This window comes from Episyrphus balteatus, chromosome 2 (assembly GCF_945859705.1).
Source record: "Episyrphus balteatus chromosome 2, idEpiBalt1.1, whole genome shotgun sequence".
NCBI lineage: Eukaryota > Metazoa > Arthropoda > Insecta > Diptera > Syrphidae > Episyrphus > Episyrphus balteatus.
In genome coordinates, this window is record NC_079135.1 from 80722075 (window position 1) to 80749226 (window position 27152).

Here is a 27152-nt window from a genome sequence, read left to right on the forward strand (position 1 = left end):
AGAGTTTGAACTCAACCGAATTTCAATCGTATGTATCTATCAGATACACACAATTATTATGAAAAAGTAGCACAATACGTAGATCTTATCACAGATTTTAATCTTAATTTAGTATTAACATTAAGCATCAGCAAATACGATAATGTGTTTTATCTAAGACCTTACCTACTTTTTTTTATGTACTTTAAGCTTGATTAGTTCTATGTATTTCCATTTCCAATTTTCTATGCCCTAATTTACTCCTTTGTTTTTTTACTGGTAGACTCAAATATTTATGGTTTCTTAAGTCTCTTTGCTTATCTATTCCAAAAACCACCTGGCCATCAAAGTCCTTGGACCTTTACTTACATATGTCACTAACAGACCATTTACCTGCATGTCTAGTTTTATATTTGGGTCTTAAAGTTATTGGGACGTATTCATAGACTCTGTTTAAGCTTCCTTTAAGCGAAACTGGAGTTTATCCTATTTTTATTACATTGGATAAACCCCAGGTTAAGTTTAACAACAACTATGAATACGCCCCATTGTTTCTTTCATAGTTTGTATCTTGGTTCTTGTTTTTTTACGCATAATACTTAGTGAGTATATTAGTCTAAATTAAACATCTCCCATCCTTAATAGTTTTTTCTTTATTAGAATAAATTTGTATTTTTGAAATAAAAATTTAATTATAACGAAAAACATCACGAGCAGGTCCAAAACACAAAAGGACTTGGTTAATTGGATAAGGAATGACAATGGCGCTGACCAAAGCTTAAGTAGCAAGTCTAATCGTCTTCTGAAATATTCGCGATAAGAATTTTCCTTGGAAGCACAATGATTTTAATATCTGGGTATGTCTGCCAAATTGTTTTAAATATTTCAAAGCGGACTACTGCTGATGAAACAAACGATTGACTATCGATTCTGTGCCACTACTATGCGAAGAAGTCAACAAAGTGTTCTCAAACCTGTGCTAGACACTAAGACACAGCTACCAACTATTCAAATAACTTTCGGAGCCCATTGCATCTGCTGGATTAAAATTACCAAAACTGTGTATCGGATCGCGTTTGATGATAATAAAACTCATGGTTAATGGTATTCACACGACGATACTCAAAGGAAAATTTAAAAATCGAAAATCTACGAGTATTGTTTTGTCGTTAAAGCCAAAATTCACTTTTTTAAATTGGATATGATAGGCTGAAGAATGTGCTCTTTTCAATTTTATTAATTAATAAAATAATTATAATCAATTTTGTCGTATAGGTATTCAAAATCATATCAGTTTGGTTTTTGATGAGTTTACGACAAACTCATTTTGGGTAAAAACCTTGATAATTTAAAAACAAAGACAAATAAGAGAGTTTTGACTAGATAAATAAGAAGAATATATTCTATTAAAAATTGAAAAAACTTCATCGCTGTGTTTTTTTTTTAATAACGCAAACCTTAAAATACGTTTTCAAAGAATTCCAAAATTGGCGAAAATTCTGATGTCCTAATAGATAATTTATCCGAGTTCAAGCGCCAATAATAATTTGTCGCCACGTGTATATTTACGTTTGTTCATCATGATTAAATCTTGGTTCAATGTTTCAACACTTCGTCAGCTGTGGGTCATAGTTTCTAATTGGTGATTTTAACGTAGGTTTTTGAATCAGAGCTAAACCTTAGCTATACGACAGATTTAGGAAGGTAATAAATGCTAAACCACGGTGAAAATATTTACAACTGACCGAAGTGTTTTCAATCATCCTTTACGGCATCTACAAACTGTATAGAAATTAGTCGGTTAGAAATGGGCAAATAAGTTGATTATCTTAGTGTTGAGAGCCAATGCACTTCCAACAATATATATCTATACGGGATACTCAGACGTATTCAGATATTACATCCAATATTCTATAAAAAGAGGCTTAGTGAAACTTTCGTCCTTGGAGTCATAAAAGAGCCTGGCTTACCAGGTGAGAGCTCCTGCCGTCGGGATAACTGCCCGGCCAGGAGTAGGATGTAGTTTCGGAAAGGCGACGAAAAGCCTAGGATACGGCCGGATTTGATTGAGGTCCAAATCCACAGTGAATTGTACCCGCCTCAAGGAGCTGGTCAATTTATATAAGTGTGTCAATTATTACATAATGTTTGTTAAATGAAATTGCAGGCGGGCAAACCGATTCTTTTGAAACTCTCTAAAGGTTTTTTATTGATATATCTTACAGCATTTAACAAAATTAAAATCGATTCATTCTGTCGTTGACTCTTAGACTATGTGAAATTCTCATATCAGATTCTAATAACGAGAATGTAGCCATTCTGTCACCTAGACTAATAGTACCTGCTTCCCATGCCTGCTTATTTATTTTCGTTTTTTCAACCAATTTTTCTCACGGAAAAGAAGCTACTGAATTAGATAACATCAGAGTAAATAAATCGGTTTAGTAACAAATTTTAGTTAAAACAATCCCTATTTCAACAGAGCTGCCTTCAGTTGCGCTGAGTTTCAAGTTGAATAAAATAATAAATGCGGTTTAGAACAGTTTCAAACTAGTATATTAATGAAGTATCTTGTTTATAAACATTAGCCGTGTTTTAATTTCCTTGTGATCCAGATCAGATCATTGCATTATTTTGCCTTACAACAAAAGCTGGATTTCGATTTGGTATTGTAACGCTTATAAATATGATTTGATCTGGATCACAAGGAAAATATAACACGGCTATTATATTAGCTTAAATTAAATGCTAAAAAAAAACAACAAGAAATTATTAAAAAATCGCGATTTCATCGAAATTTTGTTTTTAATACAATGTTTACAAAGAATTTAATTGTTTCACCAATCAAAAACCTAAAAGACTCATTACGCAAAAATGGTAGATCATACCTTCGATGCCGCTCGCAAGTCGAAAGGCACTTCAACCAATTTTGAATGCGTAACTGAAGGCAGCTGGCTACAACTCGATACGTCTGGAGATGATTGTTGATTAAAGTATAGATTCACTCCAGATTGTAGCGCCATCTAACGAATGATAAAGACAACAATAATAATACTATAATAATTAAAAAAATAAATAATATTTACAATATGTTTCTTTTGTTTTTAAGGGTCAAATTAGTATTTAACTTCAAATAAATCTGAAATGTTCTAGCCTTTTAGATTGATTCATTTTTAACTTTCGTTTTTGAAATTTTTTTGAGAAACATTTAATTTAATAATTAAAAAAATAATACTAAGATAGCTAAACTTAAAAGTTTAACTGTAAAAATTGTAGATACTTACATTTTGTCGAGAAGACCATGAGTTACATAATAGGGAAGCATCTTCTAAAAGGCGTGACTGTAAAAAAGGAAAAAGGAAATTATATTAATGGATATAGAAAGAGGTTCTTTTTTGCAAAATTATATTTGACGTTAAGGGGGAAATCCCTCCAGAGTCCAGACGACACCTTTTTCACTATTTTTTTATGAAAAACTGAAAGCACTTATTGAAATTTGGAAAAAGACAAGATATTACTGCCATTATCAAGAATTGAAAAAAAATTTTTGAAATGAAAAAATAACAAAATGGCGGCTCTGGAGCATTTCAAAGTTGACGCCTCTAGTTTGCGCCGTGCAATGTACAGGTCCAGGAAATCATCTTAAATCAAAAAGGAAATTATTTTTTTCCGTTAGATGATATTAGTACGCATTGCATGAACCTAAATTTTTTTTTTAAATGAAAAATAAAAATTAGAAATCAAAAAAACGAAAAAAAACATGTTTTTATTAACAAAGAAGTAGTTAAAAAAAATATTTACTGTACAAATTTTATTCAATTTATTTGCTTCAAATTTCAAGTCGATAGCTTCATTAGTTTTTGAGTTACATTGCACGGCGCAAACTAGAGGCGCCAGAGCCGCCATTTTGTTATTTTTTCATTTAAAAATTTTTTTTTTCAATTCTTGATAATGTCAGTAATATCTTGTCTTTTTCCAAGTTTCAATAAGTGCTTTCAGTTTTTCATAAAAAAATAGTGAAAAATGTGTCTTCTGGAGGGATTTCCCCCCTTAACATTTAAAACGAAGTTTTTAACTATTCCAAATGTTGAAATTCAGTAAGTCATCATAATATCTTCAAATGTGAATTAATTCTACATTTAAGGTTTTGAAATAGTAGGTAATACATTAATGCTTTCGACAATCCATTATCTAATTTGCTAAACAATAATGCAAATATAAATTATTTTTAGTGTTAAAATATCAATTTATTTCTAATAAGCAATAAGCACGAAAGGTATACTTATAAAACCCTTTTTTGTTTCTGCTCATGTGAAAAATCCAATTACCACAAGCACACTTTCCTAATAAACCACTCATGCATATCGCGTCCATAGTTTATTCAAAATAAAAAAAAAAAAAACATATTGAACATCAATTAAAACAATTAATTTTGTCCGGTTTTTGAATCATTTAAACATCGAAATAAATCTAATAAAACCCTAACTACCCTGAAAACCAATAAATGAATAATAAAAGTAAAGTGAAATAAAAGCTTCATTTCGTAGATTTCTAACATCGTACAAACATAAAGAACCTCTTGTATTGTTTGTTTGTGGGGGGAAATGCAAGTCGCCGTTGTTGTCGTCGTCGTAGTCATCCTCGTAGTCAAAGAAGAAATTTATAGCCATTATCACCCTCAAATCGATTTGGTTAACCTTAAATGGTATTTGCATTAATTGGTTTGCTTTTCAATTTTGGTTTGCAACTTATAGATGCACATGGAGATACATTTAATTTATTTGATTTACCGTAAATAAAATGCGTAGCTAGGAACTTTTACAAAAGTTATTGAATATTATTTCACATATAATTAAAATTAGTAAAAATGAACTGACCATTACGAATTTGTTTTTGTATTTCTTTAAGAAATACCTGCAGGATGATGACTGTGTAAATAAATTATGAATTTTATTGTGATTTCAGTGAAAGGTACTTGAAAAATGCAAACTTTATTCTTGGAAAGAAAACAAAGAAAGTTTCTAAATCGATATTTAATTCGACATTGATCTGTGGAGCTATGAAATTGATCAAGAGCCATGAAACACTTGACATCAACATCTACACCAGACTCTTAAATCTAAAATGATGCTTTGAGGGTAATACTCCATTCAATATAATTAACTGTCCGTAAAGGAACGACAGTTGTTGTTGTAAAAGTGCGAAATATCAAAGATAAACATTTTTTAAACATTGGACTTTTTGCCCCATTTTCTAGAGGGTCCAAACACAAAAAAAAAATCGATTTTTAAAAATACTAGAGTGGTCCACCTCTGGACTATACGTTAAGAACTTTTCCAAAGTAAGTTTTTCATTTAGAAATTCAAACGATTTTTGGGTCACTGTGGTGTATGCGTAATATTTTTTTTTTTTTTTAGAAAAATCTCAGCAGTAAATATAAAACTTCCATAACTAACAGAAAATAATGCTGTTATGTATCTAATTGGTTGAAAATTTTGATGTTAAAAGGAAGTACAAGTACTCAAAGGTATGAGTTTAGAGATCGGATAATAGAATTCAATTTTTTGTCAACCATATTTAAAAAAAATCATGAAATTGAAATTTTTTTTAATTTTATTTAAATATATCTGTATTAATTTCCACATTAAAAAATGGTTCTTCTTTTATTTACCTTACTTTATTTTTTGATTTAATAAAAGGACTATATTTGATAAAGGACTACAATAGTATTTTATTTTGTTAGCTTGCACCGTTTACAATATAACAAGGCAAGAGTTTGATAAACAAAAAAACCTCTTTGACTTAATATTACTTATTTTTTATTTGTTTCAAAAAAAATAATGTGCACCAAATCGATAGAAAATGTTGTAACGAACAATTAATAGCTTTATTTTTTGTCGTAAGACATTCTGAAGCCGAGTTATTCCCAAAAAACGATATTTTTGGGTGGTTTCGCACCGGTTTTTCGTGCGTTCATTTTATCAATTTCTTTGCTGTAAAATGCAGGTAGTTAAGAGGGCTACAAAATAGGTTAGAAAAATGGTTTTTTCGAAATAAAAACGAAAATATGTTTTTTTAACAACTAGAATTTGACTTTAACTGGCTGCCATTTTGTAGTAACTCACTTTAATACTTTTAGTATGTTTATTTTTTTGTCTACGACAAACTGGAGCAAAGATATTAGCTTGGAAGTAAAATATCCCAAAAACTGCATTTTTGTGAATAACTTCGCTAAAGAGAATGATCAGGTGGTGATAAATTGGGTTTAAGAGTTTTAAACATACCCCTATCGATCCATGAAATAAAAACTGACAGTGCCTCTGTGCGCAAGGTCAAATGACGCTTTGACTGGAGTAATTGCATCACAAATCAAATTTCTGGATCCTGTATTTATTAGTCATAAAATTCCTTTGAAAATATTTTTTTTTCAATTTCAACAATTTTTGGCTGGTTGTACTGTACAATAACGTGCTTTAAAAAACAATTGATTCTTTTTTCTTCAACTCAACTCATCGAACTTTGCTGCAGAATTTTTTTTTAAGTATGATGACAAGCAAACATTGTGATAGTGTGATGTGACAACAAATTTTTTTTTGAAGCACCCTAATGTACATATATTGCAGAAGAAGTTTTCAAATAGCAAATTGTCAAGTAATACATTCCAATTGTGGACTAATTTTTTAATCATTGTTAATTCCGACATTTAACACCTTTTCAGTTGGGAGTGTTTTAGTAAGTGAATAGAGTCTAGAATATCAAACAATAAGACTGTTCTTCACTTCTACACAGTTTTGTTTCTCAAATAACATTTACTAAATGCAATCGTGGCGATAACTTGCCCTGAATCTGATATCTAACGGAATTTCATGTGTATTGTCAAAATCAAGATTGGTAGTGACTATAAAAATAAAATGCACGACTGGGGTCGCACGTACTTGCTCTTGCAGTTCAAAGCACTTTTATGTTAGTTTACTTGTAGATTTTACGAGCTGCCTCTAAAATAAATTTTAAAGAAATTTTGTTGAGGTTGGGGAAAAGCCGACATTTAGACTAAATTTTTTTCATATAAAAAATTTTTTTTTTGTATTTGACTTTTTTGAGCAAAACTAAAAATGCAATTTTATTGCCATTGCTTTAAATATTACGTATACAAAGTTTAATCAACATCGTTAGAGCCGTTTTCGAGAAATTCGCAATATCGTATTTTTTTGTATGGGAGGTATACGTTCTAAACGAGATATAAAAAAAACAAACAAAAACCAACTTTCAGAATTCCATAAAAATCATCTGTACCAAATTTGAAGAAAATCCATCCACGCGTTAAGGCTGTGGAAATGTGTACAGATGGACGTACAGACGCACAGACGCACGGACAGATTTGCGAGACCCACTTTTTGGAATTCTCCATCATCGTAATGTTGGTTTTGATTAAAACCTCAAATTTTTTTTTCGACACGAAACCAATACTTGCCCTATAGAGCAAGTAAAAAACATGGTTCATACGCCTTTCGTGATTAGAAGAATAGTTTAACAAATTTATGAATGGTTTCAACACTTTCGAATATGTCAAGCTAAGAATAGACTAGCTACAATATTTCTATTATTTCTGTAGAATGTTTATATAAAAAAACACCTACATATATTAGAATGAGGACGAGCATTGAAACAAGCGAAAGGCGCATACGATTATCCAACTCTGAAATTATATTACTAACTTAAATTCGCAGTCAGAAAAAGAAATTTCAGGCAAACGGGAACTTTAAAAATATTTCAGATTGAAATATAAAAAAATAAACATTGCAACTAAAAATAAATAAACACTCAGTTTTCCAGTTGTATTTGTCGATTTTCACCTCTGCATATACCTACTGTTGATGTTAATGTTAATTAAGCCCTGAAAACATATTTAACTCAAATTTTAAATCAGTGTTGATAAAAATGTTTCTTATTTCAAGCAGATTTTCATTAATAAACGAAAGTATTCTAAGTGTTGGTAAACGTAATTTTTTGTTGTTGTTGTTGTTTAATTTGAACTCGTCTTTAAATTCAACACCCATAAGCCATAAGCATGAGCATAAATGAAACCCTTGTGGGTGAAAGCTTTATAAACAAATTCAAGTAACGTTGAACTTTCATTTTGAGAGAAATCAATATATCTCTGCGTTGTGATTGGTTGATCAAAATTCTAAGTGAAAAGCTTTATAACTGTACACAAACACAAATATAAAACATAGAAAGCTGGAGGAGAAAAGTGTTTTGTTTTTTTTTTGAGAGAATGAAGGGTTTTGCTGCTCAACCTTAGATAGATAGAGATGGATATACATTTAACATAGCAATCTGAAAAGTCATTATGGGGTTGCAAAATGGTGGGTTGAACTTGTTAATTTAAATGAGTTAAGTTCTTAATGCTTTAGTTCTTATTTTCTTGTACATACATATAATGTAACATATATGTAGATACATATCTATGATATTGATGTGTTCTTAAAATAGATGATTGTGCCTACTTTATTTTTTGCAGATGGCTGAATTAGACTTTTTCGTATCTATAGCTTTAGGGAATCCAGCGAAATAAAACATATGGATGAATTCCCACTGCGCATATACATAGATTGTTTGTTAGATTCTTTTTCTAATTTCTTTAAAAAAAAAAGCTTTGAAAATGGAGACTTAAATATCTAAATTTTTTTACAGTAACAAAGAATTGAATGATCTTGAATAATTGGAACAGTAGGGCTCCTCAAGTTAACTCTTGGCTTTTTATCTGAAGTCTATATTTAAATTGGTAAAACCCGACGGAGTAACTGTTTCAATTAGGTACATTATATTCTTTTTAACAAACATATCTGGCAACGCTATTTTCATGGGCCTCAAAAATATGAATGTGGCTTGGTCAAATCCGCAGTAAACTGAACTCAATTCGTTCATAATTCAAAATAATTTTTTTTTTGTCATATTTCATTAGCAGGAAAAACAGAACAATCATCAAGCCAGTAAGTTAAGTATAATCGCAATCTTTCTAGGTTTCTTGAACTAATCACTGAAACACTAACAATTATTAGCTCTTATTCTGGCTACATTTTATTTTCGCTTTAAAATGATAATTTATAAAATGTGCAAAACCAAGAAAAAAACATATTTATGTAATAAAAAAATATATTTATTTAGATTTAAATCAATTAAACTTTTTAGTTTTTAATAAAAAAAATAATACTTACACATATTTACTGTCCATTAAAATTTAAAAAAAATTCACAACAATTATTTGAATTAGGAGTTCTTGGTTCAAATTATTATTGTGAAACATTGCGATTCTTAGTACTCTTTCCAAGTATATCATGAGAAAAAAGTGGATTCGCAATTCTGCTTGTCTATCTATCTGTCGGTTAAACCTTGAACTTCAGTCTTTTGGGTGATTCCCAAGGGTACGGCCAAGTAGTGAGCGGCTAAGCGTCAGAATACTCATACTCAATACCACAACTGGACAACCGGGACGGAACACCCCGAGGATAACCTAGTCAGTGGACTTGTAAAATTAAGCCTATTCATGTACTATATTTATTTATATTTTATCTTTTATCCATTGTATAAATTTAGGCTCCATATGTGCCAACAAATTTTATATCAATCAATGGATCTTATTAAAAATATAAGTTAAGCTTAAGTCAATTGTAAATAGGCGTCAGAATACTAAGCGACTGATTACTGAGCGGCAATCTTGAGTGACAAATTTGAAAACTCTACAAATGCTAAAAATTTTATAAGTATTCGATTCATACACTGGAGGCTGGATTCCTATCGGTGCCAGTTTCTATTTTTTACTTATTTCTTAAGCCTTACACAGTTCGAGCTAGATTTTAGGTCCCGTACAAAATTATCTCAAAAATTAAACCGAGCTAAAATTTATTTAAAAATTTCAGCCAAGTTGTGTGCAGATTTAGCTAGAAAATCACTAGAAAATCTATTTCCAACTGTACATTTTTTTGTGTCACAATTTAGTTCGCCGCTCAGGATCTCAACCTTTTAATGTAAGTCCAATTTAAAGGATTTTAACTAAAAATAGACCAGAACGTCCGCTCAGCCGCTGTATGTCGTTGGGCCGCTCCCATACATTTTCATAATTTTTTATTTTTTTTTCTGAAACTCAGGATTGCCGCTCAGTCGCTCACATAAAAAGGGCTGTAACGATATTGGTTGAAATGTGTGTGTATGGGTGCCGTGAAATAACGCCGAGCGAAATAACGCCGAATTCCAAAATTCGGCGTTATTTCACTTTCAAAAGCGAAATAAGGCCGAATTTCAACATTCGGGCTTATTTCACAATGACAAAGTGAAATAACGCCGATTCGGCATTATTTCACTTTTTCGGTGAGGCAAATCCTGCTAAGTGGAGCTTAGGAAAAATTGCAATGTAACCACCTGTAGTCAGTTTGGTATTGAAATGCCATATTCTTGGCAAAGGGACATAAGGCCCATGGACATAACAGCCACTTTATATTTGTGGACTTAAGTCCCAATTGAGTGAGACATAAGTTCCAAATTAATTGTCAAACTCAGGTTGGACATAAGACCCACAAATAACGTTATGTCTCACTAACGAAGAATTCACAAATTATAAAATTATTTCCCAACTGGATTTGGGATAGTTACAAAATTCGATTTTGCACTTATGTCCCACCCTATTGGCACATACGCCTATCCAATAGTGTATCCAAAGCAGGACAGCATGTCCCCAGCCTACAAACATACTTCACTATTTATACGCTTAAGTCCTGTTTGTGTTATAACTTATCAAACGCGAAGCGGAAAAAAATTTGCTTACATGAGAATATTTTTAATTTTCGGAACCCAAACGCGAAGCGGAAAAAAATTTTGCCCACGGGAAAATCAATTTTGAGGTGTGAAAATAAAAATTCGCGCGAATTTTTTATTTTATATATTCTCATGTAAGCAAATTTTTTTCCGCTTTGCCTTCCACCAATTAAAACAGGTGGGGTTTATTCGTTTCTTATCTTTGTATTGTGATGACCGCCCTATTTGCGAGATAATTTTCAAAATGACCCGCGCTTATCATGCGAGGTTGGTTGTATTCAAAGTTTCTTTTTCATTTAAAGAATCTGAAACAAAACGCGAATAAAATAGAACAAAAGTTATACATTATTATTTAATATTTCGAAAAGTGTGGGGCTTATGTCCCAGTTAAATAAAAAATATGTTGGGCTAATGTCTCACTCAAGTGGGATATAATTCTTAAATTAAATGTCGTCCCACTCAAGTGGAACATAACTCCCAAAAATAAAGAGTGGGCGTTATGTCCTTGGGTCTTATGTCCCTGCGCCACATTTTTATCACATCTTGAAACTTATCTAGGTTAATGAATAATTAAGAGGCATATAAGAAATAAGAGCCAAAACTTTTTTGGAACCTATACCTCGATGGGATGGACATAAGTCCCAAATTGGTATGGGAGCCATTGTGCCCAAATAAATTTGGGACTTATATGCCTTTGAAAATAAGAAAAAGGGTAACATACCGGTTAACTTGCGTCTACTCTTATGACTTTTCTAACATTCGGCCTTATTTCTCAGTTGGGACTCGGCGTTATTTTACTTTGCCAAAGTGCAATAAGGCCGAATGTTGAAATTCGGCGTTATTTCGCTTTTTTAAAGTGAAATAACGCCGAATTTTGGAATTCGGCGTTATTTCGCTCGGCGTTATTTCACGGCACCGTGTGTATGATTTCAAACAAGGTTGAACAAGGTTGAACAAGGTTGAACAAGGTTGAAATGAAAAAAATATTTTTATTTTTACTTACTCGAAAAGGATTACCTGTTTTCAACGAACAGTTTTATAAGGAAGTGTTATATTACCCATAAAACAAAAATTTAGAAAAAATACAAAAATTCGCTTTTGGGTTTTTTCAAAAAAAAATGTTTGTGTTTGTCTGTGTATGTAGGTAAGTGTAAAGAACAAAGAACACAAAATGCAATTCAAGTTTTTTTTTTTCAACAAAAATATTTATCAACGGCCGTCTTTTCATCTTATTTTTTTTTAATATTGAACACCTGGTGAGAATTTTTAAAAAATCTTAAATTGCCGATTTTCTTATAATTCAAAAACATCATCGAGTATATATTTTCAAAAAAGACTTAGATAAAATTACCAGCTCACTTTTTGAAATTTTATTTTTCAGCGTTGGTTAATATTTTCTGCCAAAAATGTGTTTTTCAAAAATTGGTTTAAGGAACAAAAAAAACAGGTCTGACGACTTTAACTTTTTTTTCTAAAAAATCTTTATTAACCATAAAATCAAATATCAAATTTCGTATGGACGTCAAAACCATTCAAACTTATGATATGTATTTTATCAACATTATAATATTATTCTTTTATTTTTCCTCCAAAAAAAACTTTGATAAGTACATGCAACCCATAGTCGTTCCTCTTTTATTTATTTATAACTAACTTGACTTGGCTTAACAAATTAATGATAAAAGTCAAAGAAACTCGCATATAAAAATATTATAAGATTATCTTTAGTTGATTCAGAAAGAGCACAGCAAATTGAATATATGTTTCTGTTTACTCTAGTTTTATTTTTATATTACAGTGAAAAACTTGGAAAAACATCAAAGTTGTGCATGAACATATTATACGAAATTTTCAAACTTTTTACAGAGGGGCACATTTTTTCCAAGTCGTTTATCGATCGATTGTCTTCTAACTTGGCGGTCATCTCTTTTCAAACGAAAATTTTATTTGGACAGATTTAAGTTATTTTTTTGTTTTTATTTTTTTTTTTTTTTGCTGAAAGCCTTATCAGTTTTAAAAACACCCCATTTATACACATTAAAAAACAGACAACCAAATCGTGCACAAGCTCATCCTATAATGTTACTTTTGCTCTTTTATAAGTCCGAGTGTCAATCTTCAATCTAAAAAGGATAACCAGATATACCTATCTATACGATTTGTAAGTACATATAAATTCTATATAGGGTTAAATTACGTTTATATCTAAAAAAAAGAAGAACTTCAGTTGATAGAACAAAAAAAAAGTAAAGGGTAAGAGACATTTTGATGGTGACTGACAGTTTTAGATGGCTAGCTAGAAGAATAATGGAGTTACGAAGTGTAATCCACGAAGGGGCAACATGAAAAGTGGATTGGAAGATGGTAAACAGAATATACCTTCTTAGATTCGTGATGTCCTTAAAGTCAAAAGAGCTTAAAATGGACTGTCAAGATATATACAGTAGTAGAGATAATGGGTTAATGTTGCTTCAAAACATATAAGTGGATTACAAACAAGAAACTCCTTCAAAACTTTCACCTCGAAAAGTGCAGATACTGATGCGGCGTGCGCTGTGTAACGTTGCAAGTTTATTTTTGAAACATTATTGAAAAATTGGCAAAGAGTACATCGCACAACGAACACCTTTTCTTAATCTTCATAAAAAAAAAAAAAAAAAACAGTTTCATTGATTTACACAATAAACCAACGAATTCAACTCATTGCGCAATGAAAAAATAAATTAATATTTCAAAATAAATATTTCAACGATAGGTGGCCTTAAATATTTTGTTTATGCAATAATATGTTATAAGCAATATTAATCTATATACAGGGTGTCCCACAGTCACCGCCCCAAATAAAAACCATGGATTCCTGAGGTCATTTTAAGTCTAAAAACTTAAGAGGTAATTTTCTCGTTTTTGTCCCGTTTTCGAGTTACCACGGTTTTTATCATTTTTGCTCTCTTGTCTTTTAACTGGCCTTATCTGTGCCCAATTACGTTTTATTCGAAATAATTTTTTTACAACCAATCAAGAATTTATTACAGTTTTAGTTTGTCTCAAAACTTTTTTTTCTACGGACAACCGTTTCTCCACAATTTTGCATCAAACACAATTTTCTTCGTTTTTTAAGTTGTTTTTTACACTTTCATATCATTTTAGTCAAAAAAACAAGTTAATGAGTATTAATTTTTTGTGCTTTTTATTAAAGCCCAGTTTATTTTCATACAAAAAATAAGTTTTATTTCATAAAAAAGGCTACTCAAAGTAATTAAAAAAAATAAACAAACTGAGTGAATTAAAAAAAAAATAATTTTTAAATACAAAATTAATTTAAATGAATTAAAAACTTTTCCTGAGCTATTGTGGTTAAGAAATTAACAAAAAGATGAGGCTCAGAAAAAGTTTTAATCCATTTAAATTAATTTTGTATTTAAAAATTATTTTTTTTTTAATTCATTCAGTTTGTTTATTTTTTTTTAATTACTTTCAGTAGCCTTTACTATGAAATAAAACTTATTTTTTTTATGAAAATAAACTGGGCTTTAATAAAAAGCACAAAAAATTAATACTCATAAACGTGTTTTTTTGACTTAAATGATATGAAAGTGTAAAAAACAACTTAAAAAACAAAGAAAATTGTGTTTGATGCAAAATTGTGGAGAAACGGTTGTCCGCAGAAAAAAAGTTTTGTGACAAACTAAAACTGTACTAAATTCTAGATTGGTTGTAAAAAAAATGTTTCAAATCAAACGTAGTTTGGCAAAGATAAAGACAGATAAGGGAAAAGAGAACAAAAATCATAAAAACCGTGGTAACTCGAAAACGGGGCGAAAACGAGAAAATTACCTCTTAAGTTTTTCGACGTAAAATGACCTCAGGAATCCATGGTTTTTGTTTGGGGCGGTGACTGTGGGACACCCTGTATACATAAAAATTAAATGCTGTTCGTTAGTCTCGCTAAAACTCGAGAACGGCTTGACAAATTTTCCTAATTTTGGTCTTGAATTATTGGTGGAAGTCCAGGGAAGGTTTAAAAGGTCATACCATACTCCTAGCCTTAATAGTTAGGGTGGTCCAACAAAAATATTTTTTTTTAACGATTCTTTTAAATTTTGTGTGCATATCAGTATTAGGTAGGTCTAAGATTCGGTCAAAATCTATTTTTCACACACAATGGTTAGATTGGTCCAATAATTTGTTTTTTATTTTGAAAATAATGAGATTATCAAATTAAATTCTTCACATAATTTTTTTTTAATTTCCGAATGATTAATAAATCAATAAATGGAAGCAAAAATCATTAAAAAAAAAAATAGAACAAAAAAGGGCAAATTAATTATAAATGTACACTTCGCGTCACTTGAATAGAAACAACATTTTTTCTTTAGAAAATAGCGATTGGCGCTTTGGTGAGGTAACTTAGTAGATTTTTGGTTTTGCATTTTCAAAGAGGAACTTTTAACAAACAATGTTGTAAAAACATAAAACCCAAAACATAAACCGTATGGCTTCTAGTTGCGTTTTTTCGCATTACCTCACAAAAAACAGTGTTTTTTTGCGTCACTTGAATAGAAACAAGCTCTTAAATTAGATAAAAATGATGAAAAATCATGGAAAACACTAATTATAGTAAAGCAATATTAAGGTTTGACATTATTTGCACATTATAACCAATTATGGGCTACGAGCTACCAATAGGCACCACAGAAAATGCATAAATAGAATTTAACATTGAAAATGCACTTCTACTGTACACAATCGTGGACCTAATTGGAGAAAGTGATAAAAGTGTTTGGTAACTTATTACAAATTAAGAAAATGACATTTTCTACAATTTAAGGATTGAATAAGTGAAATAAACTTTCGTTTTTATCCGGAATGCATCTGTTTTGTTTTTATTGCGTTGTTTTTTCTTGAACAATCCTTGTGCAATCTCTAAGACGGTTGTTCTTCCACGTTCCTAAACTTGTCAAGAGCTTCTACCATTATTTCTTTGTAAAAGTAAGCATCTGTTTTTGAAGCGAAAAGCTTCAATTTTGCTATTGCACATCATAAAAACAAAGCGTATTACTATAACACATTTTAGTGCCCTTTATTGGCGATGCGATAAAGGTTATTCTTTTACAAACCAATGAAATAGGGCTAATATTAACGTGGTCCATCTGAGTTGGTATGTTTTCCTTTAAAAAACCACTCTTTATCTCACTACTTTTCAGTTCGAATGCAACTATAAAATAGTTAACTTTTTTGTAATCTTAGTACAACTTAAAATGTTGTTATTTTGCATTTTGAGGCTTTTTAATGTTGTGCAGCCATACGGTTTATGTTTTGGGTTTTTTGTTTTTACAACATTGTTTGTTAAAAGTTCCTCTTTGAAAATGCAAAACCAAAAATCTACTAAGTTACCTCACCAAAGCGCCAATCGCTATTTTCTAAAGAAAAAATGTTGTTTCTATTCAAGTGACGCGAAGTGTATTTGCCTAAACTACAAAACCATTAGGGTGGGCCAACAATTTTTTTAGGAACGATTGTTATGAAATTTTGTGTGCATATCAGGTAGGTCTAAGGTTCGGCAAAAATCTATTTTGAATACTCCAAACAAATTGTTATTATTATTTTTTGGAATGATTTTAATTAAATTTTAGGTGTTTTTATAACTGAAGAACGGCTGAACCGATTTAGTTGAAAATTGGTGGAGAGGTATGTTAGCACCAGGAGAAGGATACAGGATACTTACAAAAACTGCATTGTTAATGCATTTTGTTGCGCACTAGGCACACAAGAATTTCGCATCTTATGCATCCAAATAAAATACCCATCCACCAAAAAAAAACATTTTTTGTAATAACCCAAATTTACCACGTCCATCATGTGCATTTTGTTTAAAAACAAGCAAAAGCATCATTTAAAAAAAATTCTGAACTTATGGCACATGAACTTTTGGACGCTCGACCTTATGACACCAAAACCAAAACAATCTGACTTCGCTTAAAACATTGTTATCACACGGTAAAGAAGTTTTTGGTGACAGAATGGCATTTTCAACGTCTTTTATGGGTCAATCTGGGATTTAAAGTGAAATTCTCAGAATGGGCCTGTTTTCTTTTAGTGCATTTTTTCTTCTGACTGCCCATTCTTACCAAATTTTGGGTAGCATACGTTTTTTTTGTGTTTTCTTATTTGGTAATCAATAGTTTTGCACTTTTTTACGATCGGAGCCAAAATAAGTTCAACATTTTGATACATGCTGTAAAATGCATTACCTTACCTTACCAACATTGAAAAACAACGTTTGTCAAAATACTTTTTCCACTCAGAAATTCGCACTGCTAACACAAAAATGGCAACGCCGAAGCATAATACCCATATAAATGACCGTTTACTTGGATCTTTTAACATTAACCGTTATAGATTATTCTCATCAGATCGAGAAATGTTCATTTTGTCAAAATACTTATTCCGACTATTGTATATTTATTATTCTAATTTCCTCATTATTTGCTCTGAGGCTGGACAACGTTCGCCAGGTCCGCTAGTTTAGAAATAAATAATAAGCACTAAATGTAAAAAGAAGGCATACCTATCAGTTTTCAATAATAAATCAAGTTCGCTACTCAGCTCTTTTGTTTGAGAAATCTTAATTCATTCATCTTAATCAAAGCATAAAGGTTTTTGTTTGCGAAAAATAATAATATTATCACTCTTTCCCTTCCTTTCACTGCAATATTTATACATGGTAAACTTGAAGTTTGTCAGAGTTGGCAACATTAAATTTTTAACCAAAATGATAACTTAACTATATCCATTATTTCAAAGTCAATAAATTAGAATACCATTATCAATCATGCAAACTGCACATTTAGTAAAACATATTTAAATTGACAATTTGTGCAAACATTTTGTTTAACATAAACTCTAGATGGGATGATACATTATATTTTATATGTATATAACTCTTCGTCATAAGAATTAACAAGTTTACTTTTTAATTTAAATAACTAAACCAACAATCATTTATGCTTTGCCTTGTGTGAGAAGTGCATGTCGGAAACTAATGTTCGTGAGAGTATTGTTTGCTTTGTATTGTTTGTTGCAGATAATAGTACATACAAATTAAAAGTAAATGTGTAGGTAATCAGAAATTAAGTGGGTAACCAATTGAGTAATAAGACTCATACATTAGGCAAATATTAAACCAATTATGTATACGTTCTTTCAAATAAATCGATATATGTAAAAATTTTAGGTATTGCGGTAAAAATAATACTATGTAATAATTTATGTTGCAAACTATCATAATATATTATCAATCTAAAATTTATTTCAACTACTGTATTTACATATGTCCTTTTTGCTTGAGGGGAATTCGCACTCGTACTCTCTACTAACAAAATGTTTTCTTCTCGTTTTGGACTTTTATATTTATTTCTTTTTGTAATTTTTATTTTTAAGATGTCGGCAGAAGCAAAAATTTTCTTTGGCCGATACTTTAAGAGCCCCCGCACACTACAAACTTTCTATCGGCCGATAGTTTAGTCGGGTTGGGCTCCTAGTGTGCGCACAGGCAGCCGACTAAACAGTCTGGTCGCTAGGAAATATTTTAGTTTGAAGGCAATTGTGTAGCAAAACAAACTTTTTTTTCGATCAAACAAACTTTTTGATCGGCCCATACTTAATCGTTGTAGTGTGCGCACTCTCATACATTTTCTTTCTGATTAAGAGGCCGACTAAACTGTCGGCCGATTGAAAGTTTGTAGTGTGCGGGGGCTCTAAAAATACTTACAGCGAAAACGTATGGTTAAAACTTAAAATTAAAATAAAAATTAAATTAAAGAAAGAAGGTCGAAAATTAACACAAAAAGCTATTATTAGGAGAGGTTTTAAAGGCGGGTTTACCCGTATTAAAATCAAAGGAAGAATTGGTTTGAATTGACACTGACCATAGTTAGTACAATAAAGTTGTACAAATAGAGAAAAGAATTTTGAGGATTGTTGTTTAGGAAGATTTCTCACAGAAAGGTCGAGAAATGAATCTTAAGCCTACGCAGATCAAGCTAAATTGTAGGTGACATTTTTTCTCTCCGTTTTTCTTCCCTTTTTTTTGTGTACTTAATTGTAACAGATACAAAATGTACAGCTGAAATTCTTCAACAAATTTTGGTCGTGCTAAATTTTTGAGAGAATTTCGTGTGGGAAACAAAAAACTTAGCTCGATCTACGTACTATCTTAATAAAAATTAGTTGAGGTGCAAAGATAATAGATGTGTTTTATTTTCCTCGTGATCCAGATCAGATCATTGTTTTCATTAGCTTTACAACAAAAGTAGGATTTTGTTTTGTTATTGTTTCGCAAATAAATTGATGATCTGATCCAGATCACGAGGAAAATAAAACACAGCTAATATCAGAACGTACTTGCGAGAAAAGGTAATAGTATTATATTATTAGTTTTAATGACATTCAGTTCCCAAAATTGAATTTATATGAAACCTATTGGTATGCAAATGAATGAGAACGATGATGAATAATTTTCCAATATATTTTTTGTTTTCATGTCCAAAGGTTAATCCTTCAAGATTATTCGATAAACTTTATAAGCTGGGAATAATAACTCAGATAAAAAAAAGTTGTGCAAGAAACAGTTGAAATTAAATTAAGTGCACAACTTATTCATTCGTACTTGCTTTTATGGCTAAGAAAACAGTAATTTTTTATGAAAAAAATTATAAAAGAATAATTTTAATTTATAATTTTTTTAAAGAAAAATAAAAGTTTAAAAATAAAATAAAAAAAAACCTTTTTTGTTTTTACCAATCTGATTTTTGTACAAAAAAGAATTTTTAGAAAAAAAAAAAAAAAATATAAACAAACTCTGAATTTTCTTTAAAGAAAGAGTGATCCGTAATATTCTGAGAATAGACGTTAAAATACCCATACCTGGCTGATTTTGTGGAATCTATTTTTAATTTTCATATTTCGTCTACACATTAGTATACATGAATTTCTTCTCACATTTTTTTACATGTGATCATACTTTTCGAGATAGTTTAGATGCACTTTAAAGTTTCATTACATTACATCATTGTTAAACATAATATTGCAGCCATAAGATGTGTTAATTGGTTCAATTTTATATTAATAAGTGAAAAGTAATATTTTTTTTAGTAAATTTTCAACAAGAATAAAACTTATTTGATTATGAAAGTGTTCAGTTTCGAATGAAGATTTAATAGGGCCTGTCTTAGTAGATTTTATGTGAAGGAAAAGATGTAAGATAAATGCACACAGTAAATGACATCTAAACAAAGACATATTATAACCTATACCATGTGTTTTCACAGGTATTATACATACACTATACACATCGAAATACTTAAAGAAGCTTCACAGAAAAAAAAAAACTTGAAAATAAAATCAATTTATCCAACTGTTTATTTTCCCACAATTATTTAAAACTTTTCAAACCACTAATGACGGAGTCTCTACACCAAGAACATAAAATTTATTCTTATTAGTCTTTGCAACAAGGATTAAAGTTCTTATTAGTTTCTTTAATAATCTGTTTGGAGTTTAATAATATAGCTTCTAGTGGTTTAAGAAAGGATTGGTGCAGTGGTTTTTCTTGTATCGTTAACTATATATATTTGCACAAATTCTTGGTATAGAACAGAAAAGCTCTTAATTTAACTTGTAATAATCACTTGCAAGACAAAAACATAGTTATTGAGCTTTAGTAATTGAAAACTAAGTGATTTTATTTTTCCATAGACAACAAAGTGTATACAATAAGTTTAGCGGTTAATCTTAAAATCTTTTTTTTTTTACTTTAAAATATTTCTATGTTAATATAAAAATTATGATATCCAAAGATTGCCGTCGTTCATTGTTCAAAAAGGATTGCTCTACAAGATCTTTAAGCAATATATTAATCCAGTCAAATAAGGGTTCAACCTCGGAACGAATGCTAATAGAAATTTTTTTGCTCAATACCTTCGTTTTGGCATTCTATAACATACGTCAAAAGTATAGAAAAATCTCATGTTCGCAAGTCACGATTTAAGGCTTAAACCGCGAAATTTAGATTTTTGAAATAAGCAATAAAAGACAATGGTATTATATGCACATATGATACATGATTTCGAGGTATTTTTTAATGCTGAATCTAAAATCAAGGAAATCTGACGTCTCTAAAAAAAGTTATATCTGTCTTTCATCTGTCAACCCATATTATTATAAAAGTTGCAAACTTACTACCGAAAACCCCTTAAAAGTTATGGTAGAACAACCAAATTTTGCATGGAGGTTTTCATATCCATTATCATTAAGAATCAAAACAATGCAATGAAAAAAACATTCATATCTATGAAAAAAAATGGTATTTTTTGAGAAAAGGGGGGAATTTTGGAATTTTTTCCATTTAAATGCGGACATGAGATTTTTCTAGACTTTTGAGATATGTTATAGAATGCCAAAACAAAGGTATTGAGCAAAAAAAATTTCTATTAGCATTCATTCCGAGATCTACCCCTTTTTTAACCTTATTTGACTGTATTATACATATACCTATTTATAATTTTGAATGGACACGGACAGTTGTAAAATTTTGACTAAAAAATAAAGTTCTCAACTCATTTAAAAGTTTACTCAGTGATTAATATATTTTTTAAAAAGACAGTCACTGGGGCGTATGTGGAATATTTTTTTTTTTTATTATTTAAACGGGAAAGGATAATTTTTTTTGAGAATTTTCTGATATTTCAAATGGTTTTATAGGGCAAAGAACTAAGATCAAATTTCTTTAAAAAATTTAAAATCTCCTCCTCTGTAGCGAGTCAACTATAACGTAGCAACCAATTTAATTTCTCATTCATTTCATTTATGAGTGTAAACATCAAGAAATCAAGCTTTTAGTGCTCCATTTATAGACAACCTAAGCCATCTCGTGATAAAAGAATTAAAGACGATGCAAATATGCCGGAACCTAAGCCACTTAAGCTTAAAAACTCTAATAAAAAAAGCAACTACAAGCAACGGAAATAAGGACTTTGAATGAGAAACTTAACGTCAAGAAAAGTCAGTGAGGCTTTTTTAGGCGGCGATTTCTACTTTTTAGGAAAAAAAGTTTAAAAAAAAGAACACAGATAGACAGAACTGTCATGTTTGATTTTTATCTCTGAATTATAATATTTACTTATATCGCAAATTAAAAAGTTTATTAGTCGTCATTGTGAGGTATTTGCACCTAGAAACTTTTATAAAAAATATTTCACTTTACGACTGGCTACACAAATTCTTCAAACTAACTTATTCTTCTTCTTCTCGAAATTTTCGTCTACCAATCTTTAAAGCTAAAAAAAATACCTAAACAAAAAAGTAAAAAATACAACAAAAAAAAATACAGAGAAGAAAAGAAAGTTATAAAAAAAAAGAATGTTTGCAATAAAATAAACTCCCCAATTGCTTTTGTCAAAATATATATTCCCATTAAAGAATACGTATAGTATCTAGATATTTTTTTTGTTGTTGTTGGTAGGTATCTACCATGAAAACCACAAACGATCCACAAGAAAATAAAAAGAAAAATTATCCTTTTTATTGCCAAATAATAAAAGGAAAAGTCTCTATATCTAGTTTTATATGTATATACAAACAAAAAAAATAAAAACTCCTTGCTCTTATTCTTCTTCCCAGTGTCATGTTTTCATCGTTTTTGTATGCGACTCTTGTCTTCCACCTTTATAGATATGGAACCAGCAGTTTCAGTTTTTGCATACATGAACATATTCGTCCATGTCTCATGTAGCAGGAGCAGCAGTACAACAAGGCAAGGGAAGAGCATAAAATTTCCTACTATATTGTTACTATGGGTGGCATGGCATACCAACAACCTGTCAACATAAAACCCACCACACACATGCATACATACATGTTTGCATACATAATATCCATACAAATACAGAGGTCTTTCCAATTATATGTATATACATACACAACTACATACATATACAACAGCAGCCATATAAGTATAATAGCTGATACTAGAAACATCGTTGGTTTTTTTTTATGTATCCGATGGATATTTTTATTTTTCCTGAATTGAGCATGTCCTTAGAATTGACAAAATAAATTTAAACAATTCAATGTTGTATTCCAGTGTTGTATGCCTGTGTGAATAATGTGTGCATGTGTAAGGGAGGATTTATGTGCATACACGTTACTGTATATATCGAGGAGTAAAATATTTTTTTGCCAAGTTCAGCAAAAAAACTATTCTCTTCTCTATACATTTTTGTTGAATAGTAAAGTGCAGCAAAATAAAAATAAAGGACCTTTTGTCCAAAATATCTATTGTATTGCTGCAACAAAATCTATTTCTATTGTATAAATATTGTGTTGAATAAATCAAAATATATACATTCATAGAAATATGCTTGCCCAAAAGGGTTGAAAAAAAAGAAGGAACAAAAAAATCACCACCCGACAAGCACTTAAAATAAAGAAAAGAATAACCAAATTGGCATAAAACAATAGGCTTAATTATTCTTTTTTTAGGAAATAGAAAACAAAAACATTAAAAAAGCCCAAGTACCTATTTTTCTAAAAAAAAAAAAAAACTATTCCCGGATACAGAATGTTAAATTTACTTCTTTTCAAAGGTAAAATGAGGAAACAAAATAATTTCTAACCAGCAAGTGTATACAACTTTTCCTTCCTGTTTTTGTTTTGTCATTAAGATGCTTAAATACTTTTAGCGAGGGTGGAATCAGGCTATGTCCCTTCAATAAATTTAGATAGAAAAAAGCACTTTTGGGTAGTTCCCAAGAGAACCCATTTTTTTGTTTGTAAACAGTATCTTCACGTCTAGAGGCGAAAGTATACCTTAACAAAAATACAAGCTAGTATTAAAGTTGATAAAATTCAATTAACAATGTTAAAGAAGTTTACATTTTTTTTTTGAGGCAGATGAATCAGGCAAAAAAGAAACTCTGAAAAAATAGGGAAAATGAGTTCTTAATCTATATGCTTGAGGAGCCATTGTAACGTATAAGAAATTTTTGAATGTTTTTTGGTGTTTAAAATAGATTTTAAGTGCCGTAACAGTTTTAAGATCGATTTGAACATTTAGAAATAATTTTATATTATCCCTTGTATGTAATGAAGCGTCCACAAGTCGCAATTTAACAAATATAGTTACCATAAATTAGATACATATGTTGCGTAACGTATGCGACATTAAGTCCACCCAGGGTTCCCTGGTTGAGGGGAAAATCACCATTTTTGCCGTTTTTTTAATTTGACAGCTCTACTAAAAACTAGGATGCTTCCATTTTTTAATTCACTCCTCAAAATATTTCATTAAGGGAATCTGTACTTTTTTGGGTATATCAAACGTAATTTTCCGCCAGCAGCCGCGACAGTAAAAAAAATAAAAGTAAAAAAAAATACTTAAACATTTTTAAGACATCGTTGTTAAAAAAGTCTACCTTTATCGGCATAAATACTCTATGATTTACAAAAATACACTAAATATAGAAAATAATATTCATTTTTTATTAAACTAGCAATGATATTAAGATTTACCCTCAAAATAAAATTTATGAAGTAGTTCCATACTTCATAAATTTTATTTTGACTGTTTTTAGTTTGAAAATGAAATATGTATGTATTTTGAGCTTCATTTTTGTTAATTTTTTTAATTTACTTATGTCTATTATAAAGTTTTTATTTTTATGAATAAATTAAATACAAAATTAATATGTTTTAAAAAAGATTTAAGTAAAAAAAATTTTTAAAAATAAATACTTGCATTTTTTTTTTCTGGAAAAAAGGGGATTTTTTTTACGAAAAAGGGGAAAAATAAACGTTTTGGTGTTTTATTTTGAAAACCTGCGAACCCTGAGTCCACCACGTTTAAGCGTTTATTTTTACTTAAAACTTGATGAAAAGTTTGGCTAGGTCCTAGGTGAATATCGATTTAGGAGTTAAGTTCGCAAGCACTTGTTAACTCTTGATAAAGAGTTTTCTGCCTCTAAAGAAAGTTTTCATTGCAATAAATCCCATTTATAAATCTTTTTCGTAATTATAAAAAGTTACTATTTTTCATGGAATGCTCCTTGAATGGCCAATTGTGAAAAAAGTTATAAAATTGTATATGTAAGCATCTTTTAATTTTTTTTTAATTTTTGTATGCCATTGGATTGCTAATTTTTTTAAAATATGTTATAAAAAGCAGAAAAAAAGGACATTGTACTGTTTACTTTTAGTAAATATGTATCAAAGTGGATCCGGGGTAAAAAGAAAGTTTGTACCACCCCCAAATATTTTTAGCTCATTCGATAGAGAATTGCCTGAATATCATAACCCTGATTTTTCGCACTACCTTTTGCCCGCCATCTTGGATTTTAGTTTTTATTAAACATCTCGACTTCTATTTATCCTAGGTAAAAGTGTGTAGTAAAAAAACGTAGAAAATTCAATTTCACGTCATTTGTGTTAAGAACACTTTTTCGATATTCCGAATATTAAAAAAGTTACAAGCCAAATAAGTAAAAAAAAAAGAACTACATTTTTTTTTTAGAAAATTCAATTTCACGTCATTTGTGTTAAGAACACTTTTTCGATATTCCGAATATTAAAAAAGTTACAAGCCAAATTTTTGATTTTTGAAATCCTCCAATCTTTTGTATATAAAGAAATTTGGAATAACAGTTGTATTCTTTTCCGAGGAAACCATTAGAACTTGAAAACAAACTAATGGTATATAATTTCACCTATGACAGCATCGGTCGGCGTTATAAAATATGTAATTTTACACTTTCTATCTAACAAAAACTCGTCTGACATGCGGCCCTCTTTTTTTTTTTTGTATGGAAATCACTTGGCACTTTCTCCAACTGAAAGACTACAAACAATGTTTCCTTTTGATTAATTACCTTTTTAGTGGAATTTTGTGTAAAATATTCTGAAACCATTTATTTCCTTCATCCATTTTCATTATATAACGAAAAACCAACCTCGCTAAATAGTGACTATGCCTATGATGTTTACAAATAAATGAAGGTTCTTACTTTTAAGTTCTTTATTTTAAATGATGATCATTGTCATCAACAAGTGACCAGACCTCATATATCAGTACATATTTCATTATGCACCCTTGTTGTATTCTGTTTAGGCAAATTAAATGAGATTAATTACAAAAGCTCCGATTTTTAAAAAGGTTCCATCACTTTTTTTTGTAGTAGGTTTACATTAAAATAAATATATAGAATTGAGAGTTAAATCGTTTTATATAATTGCTTTGATTGCTTAGAATTATTTATGAGAAATGGAGTGGTTGTATAGAATCTAGTTAAGAAAATTTGATTAAGAAATTAGTTTAATAGGTTATGCTTGTTTGACCGTAATACATCGAGGTCTAAAATATATATCAGATAATATGGTTCAAGAATTTTAAATTTTTCCCATAATCATTTAACTGTTGGAAATAATTTCAAACACTGTCCTGAATTTGGAATTATATTCGCTTTGCTTATACGAACTAGGAAAGATACTTTAAAGATTCACCTTCAACGATTTTTACATAAAAATTAAACAATGAAATTATTTCGATTTTTAAGAATATTTATAAACATGTTTTATTTTTATAAATTTCCAACACATAAACCCAAGATATCTTAATATAAAATTAGTTTGTTTGGCTTAACATATCGTAAAGGAGATAAAAACGTTATAATCTCTAACTTACATAAAGAAGAAATCGGAAAGATTTTTTTAAACAGGTCTTGAAAGAAGGAAAACATTTTTCATAAAAAACGTCGATTTGTGTTTAAACAATTTCCTTACATAAAAGAATAACATCCAAAGTAATCAAGATAACATTGTTTGCATTTTCTTACGGTAATATTTCAAAAACGGAAGCTGTATCAAATCAACCGAAAACCTACAGTATAGTTTTGTTTTGCCAACAAACCACTTTTAAACTAGCGTAGGTAAACGACAACCAAAATTAATAAAAAAAATCTATTTCTTGTTTTCTAAAATTTATTTTTCCAAAAATAAAAATAAATTTTTTTTTTTAAATCCAATAATTATTTCTTCAAATTTTTTATTTTCAATAAAAAATTGAATTTGGCGTTTGGGAGAAATTCTGAAAAAAAAAAAAACTTCTATGCTATATTTTCGAAATAATTTTTTTATCATTAAAAGATAGGCATTAACAAAAACTAACTTCTGATTTTTACTTGCGATATAGGTACAATATATCAAGTTATGCATTCGTACAAAAAAAAAAGTTGAGATAACATTTTTCCATGACATTACGATGGTAGAGAATGCCAAAAAAGTGGGTCCCGGAAGTCCGTCTGTCTGTCTGT

General features: G+C 29.9%; 1 protein-coding gene across 8 annotated transcripts in view; it reads right to left on the reverse strand.

Moving 5' to 3' along the window:
• LOC129910450 (inhibitory POU protein) overlaps window positions 1-27152 on the reverse strand; it is a 55884-nt gene that overhangs the window by 17226 nt on the left and 11506 nt on the right. For 4 of the 8 annotated variants that reach the window (XM_055987843.1, XM_055987842.1, XM_055987840.1 and 1 more), the window contains exons 2-3: window positions 3264-3320; window positions 2868-3002 (exon numbers count right to left, since the gene is read on the reverse strand). In XM_055987843.1, the coding sequence (XP_055843818.1) occupies window positions 2868-3002; window positions 3264-3320 (192 nt within the window). Of the gene's footprint in view, window positions 1-2867; window positions 3003-3065; window positions 3157-3263; window positions 3321-27152 lie in introns of all 8 variants that reach the window. The other 4 variants (XM_055987845.1, XM_055987844.1, XM_055987846.1 and 1 more) reach the window with 2 other exon arrangements.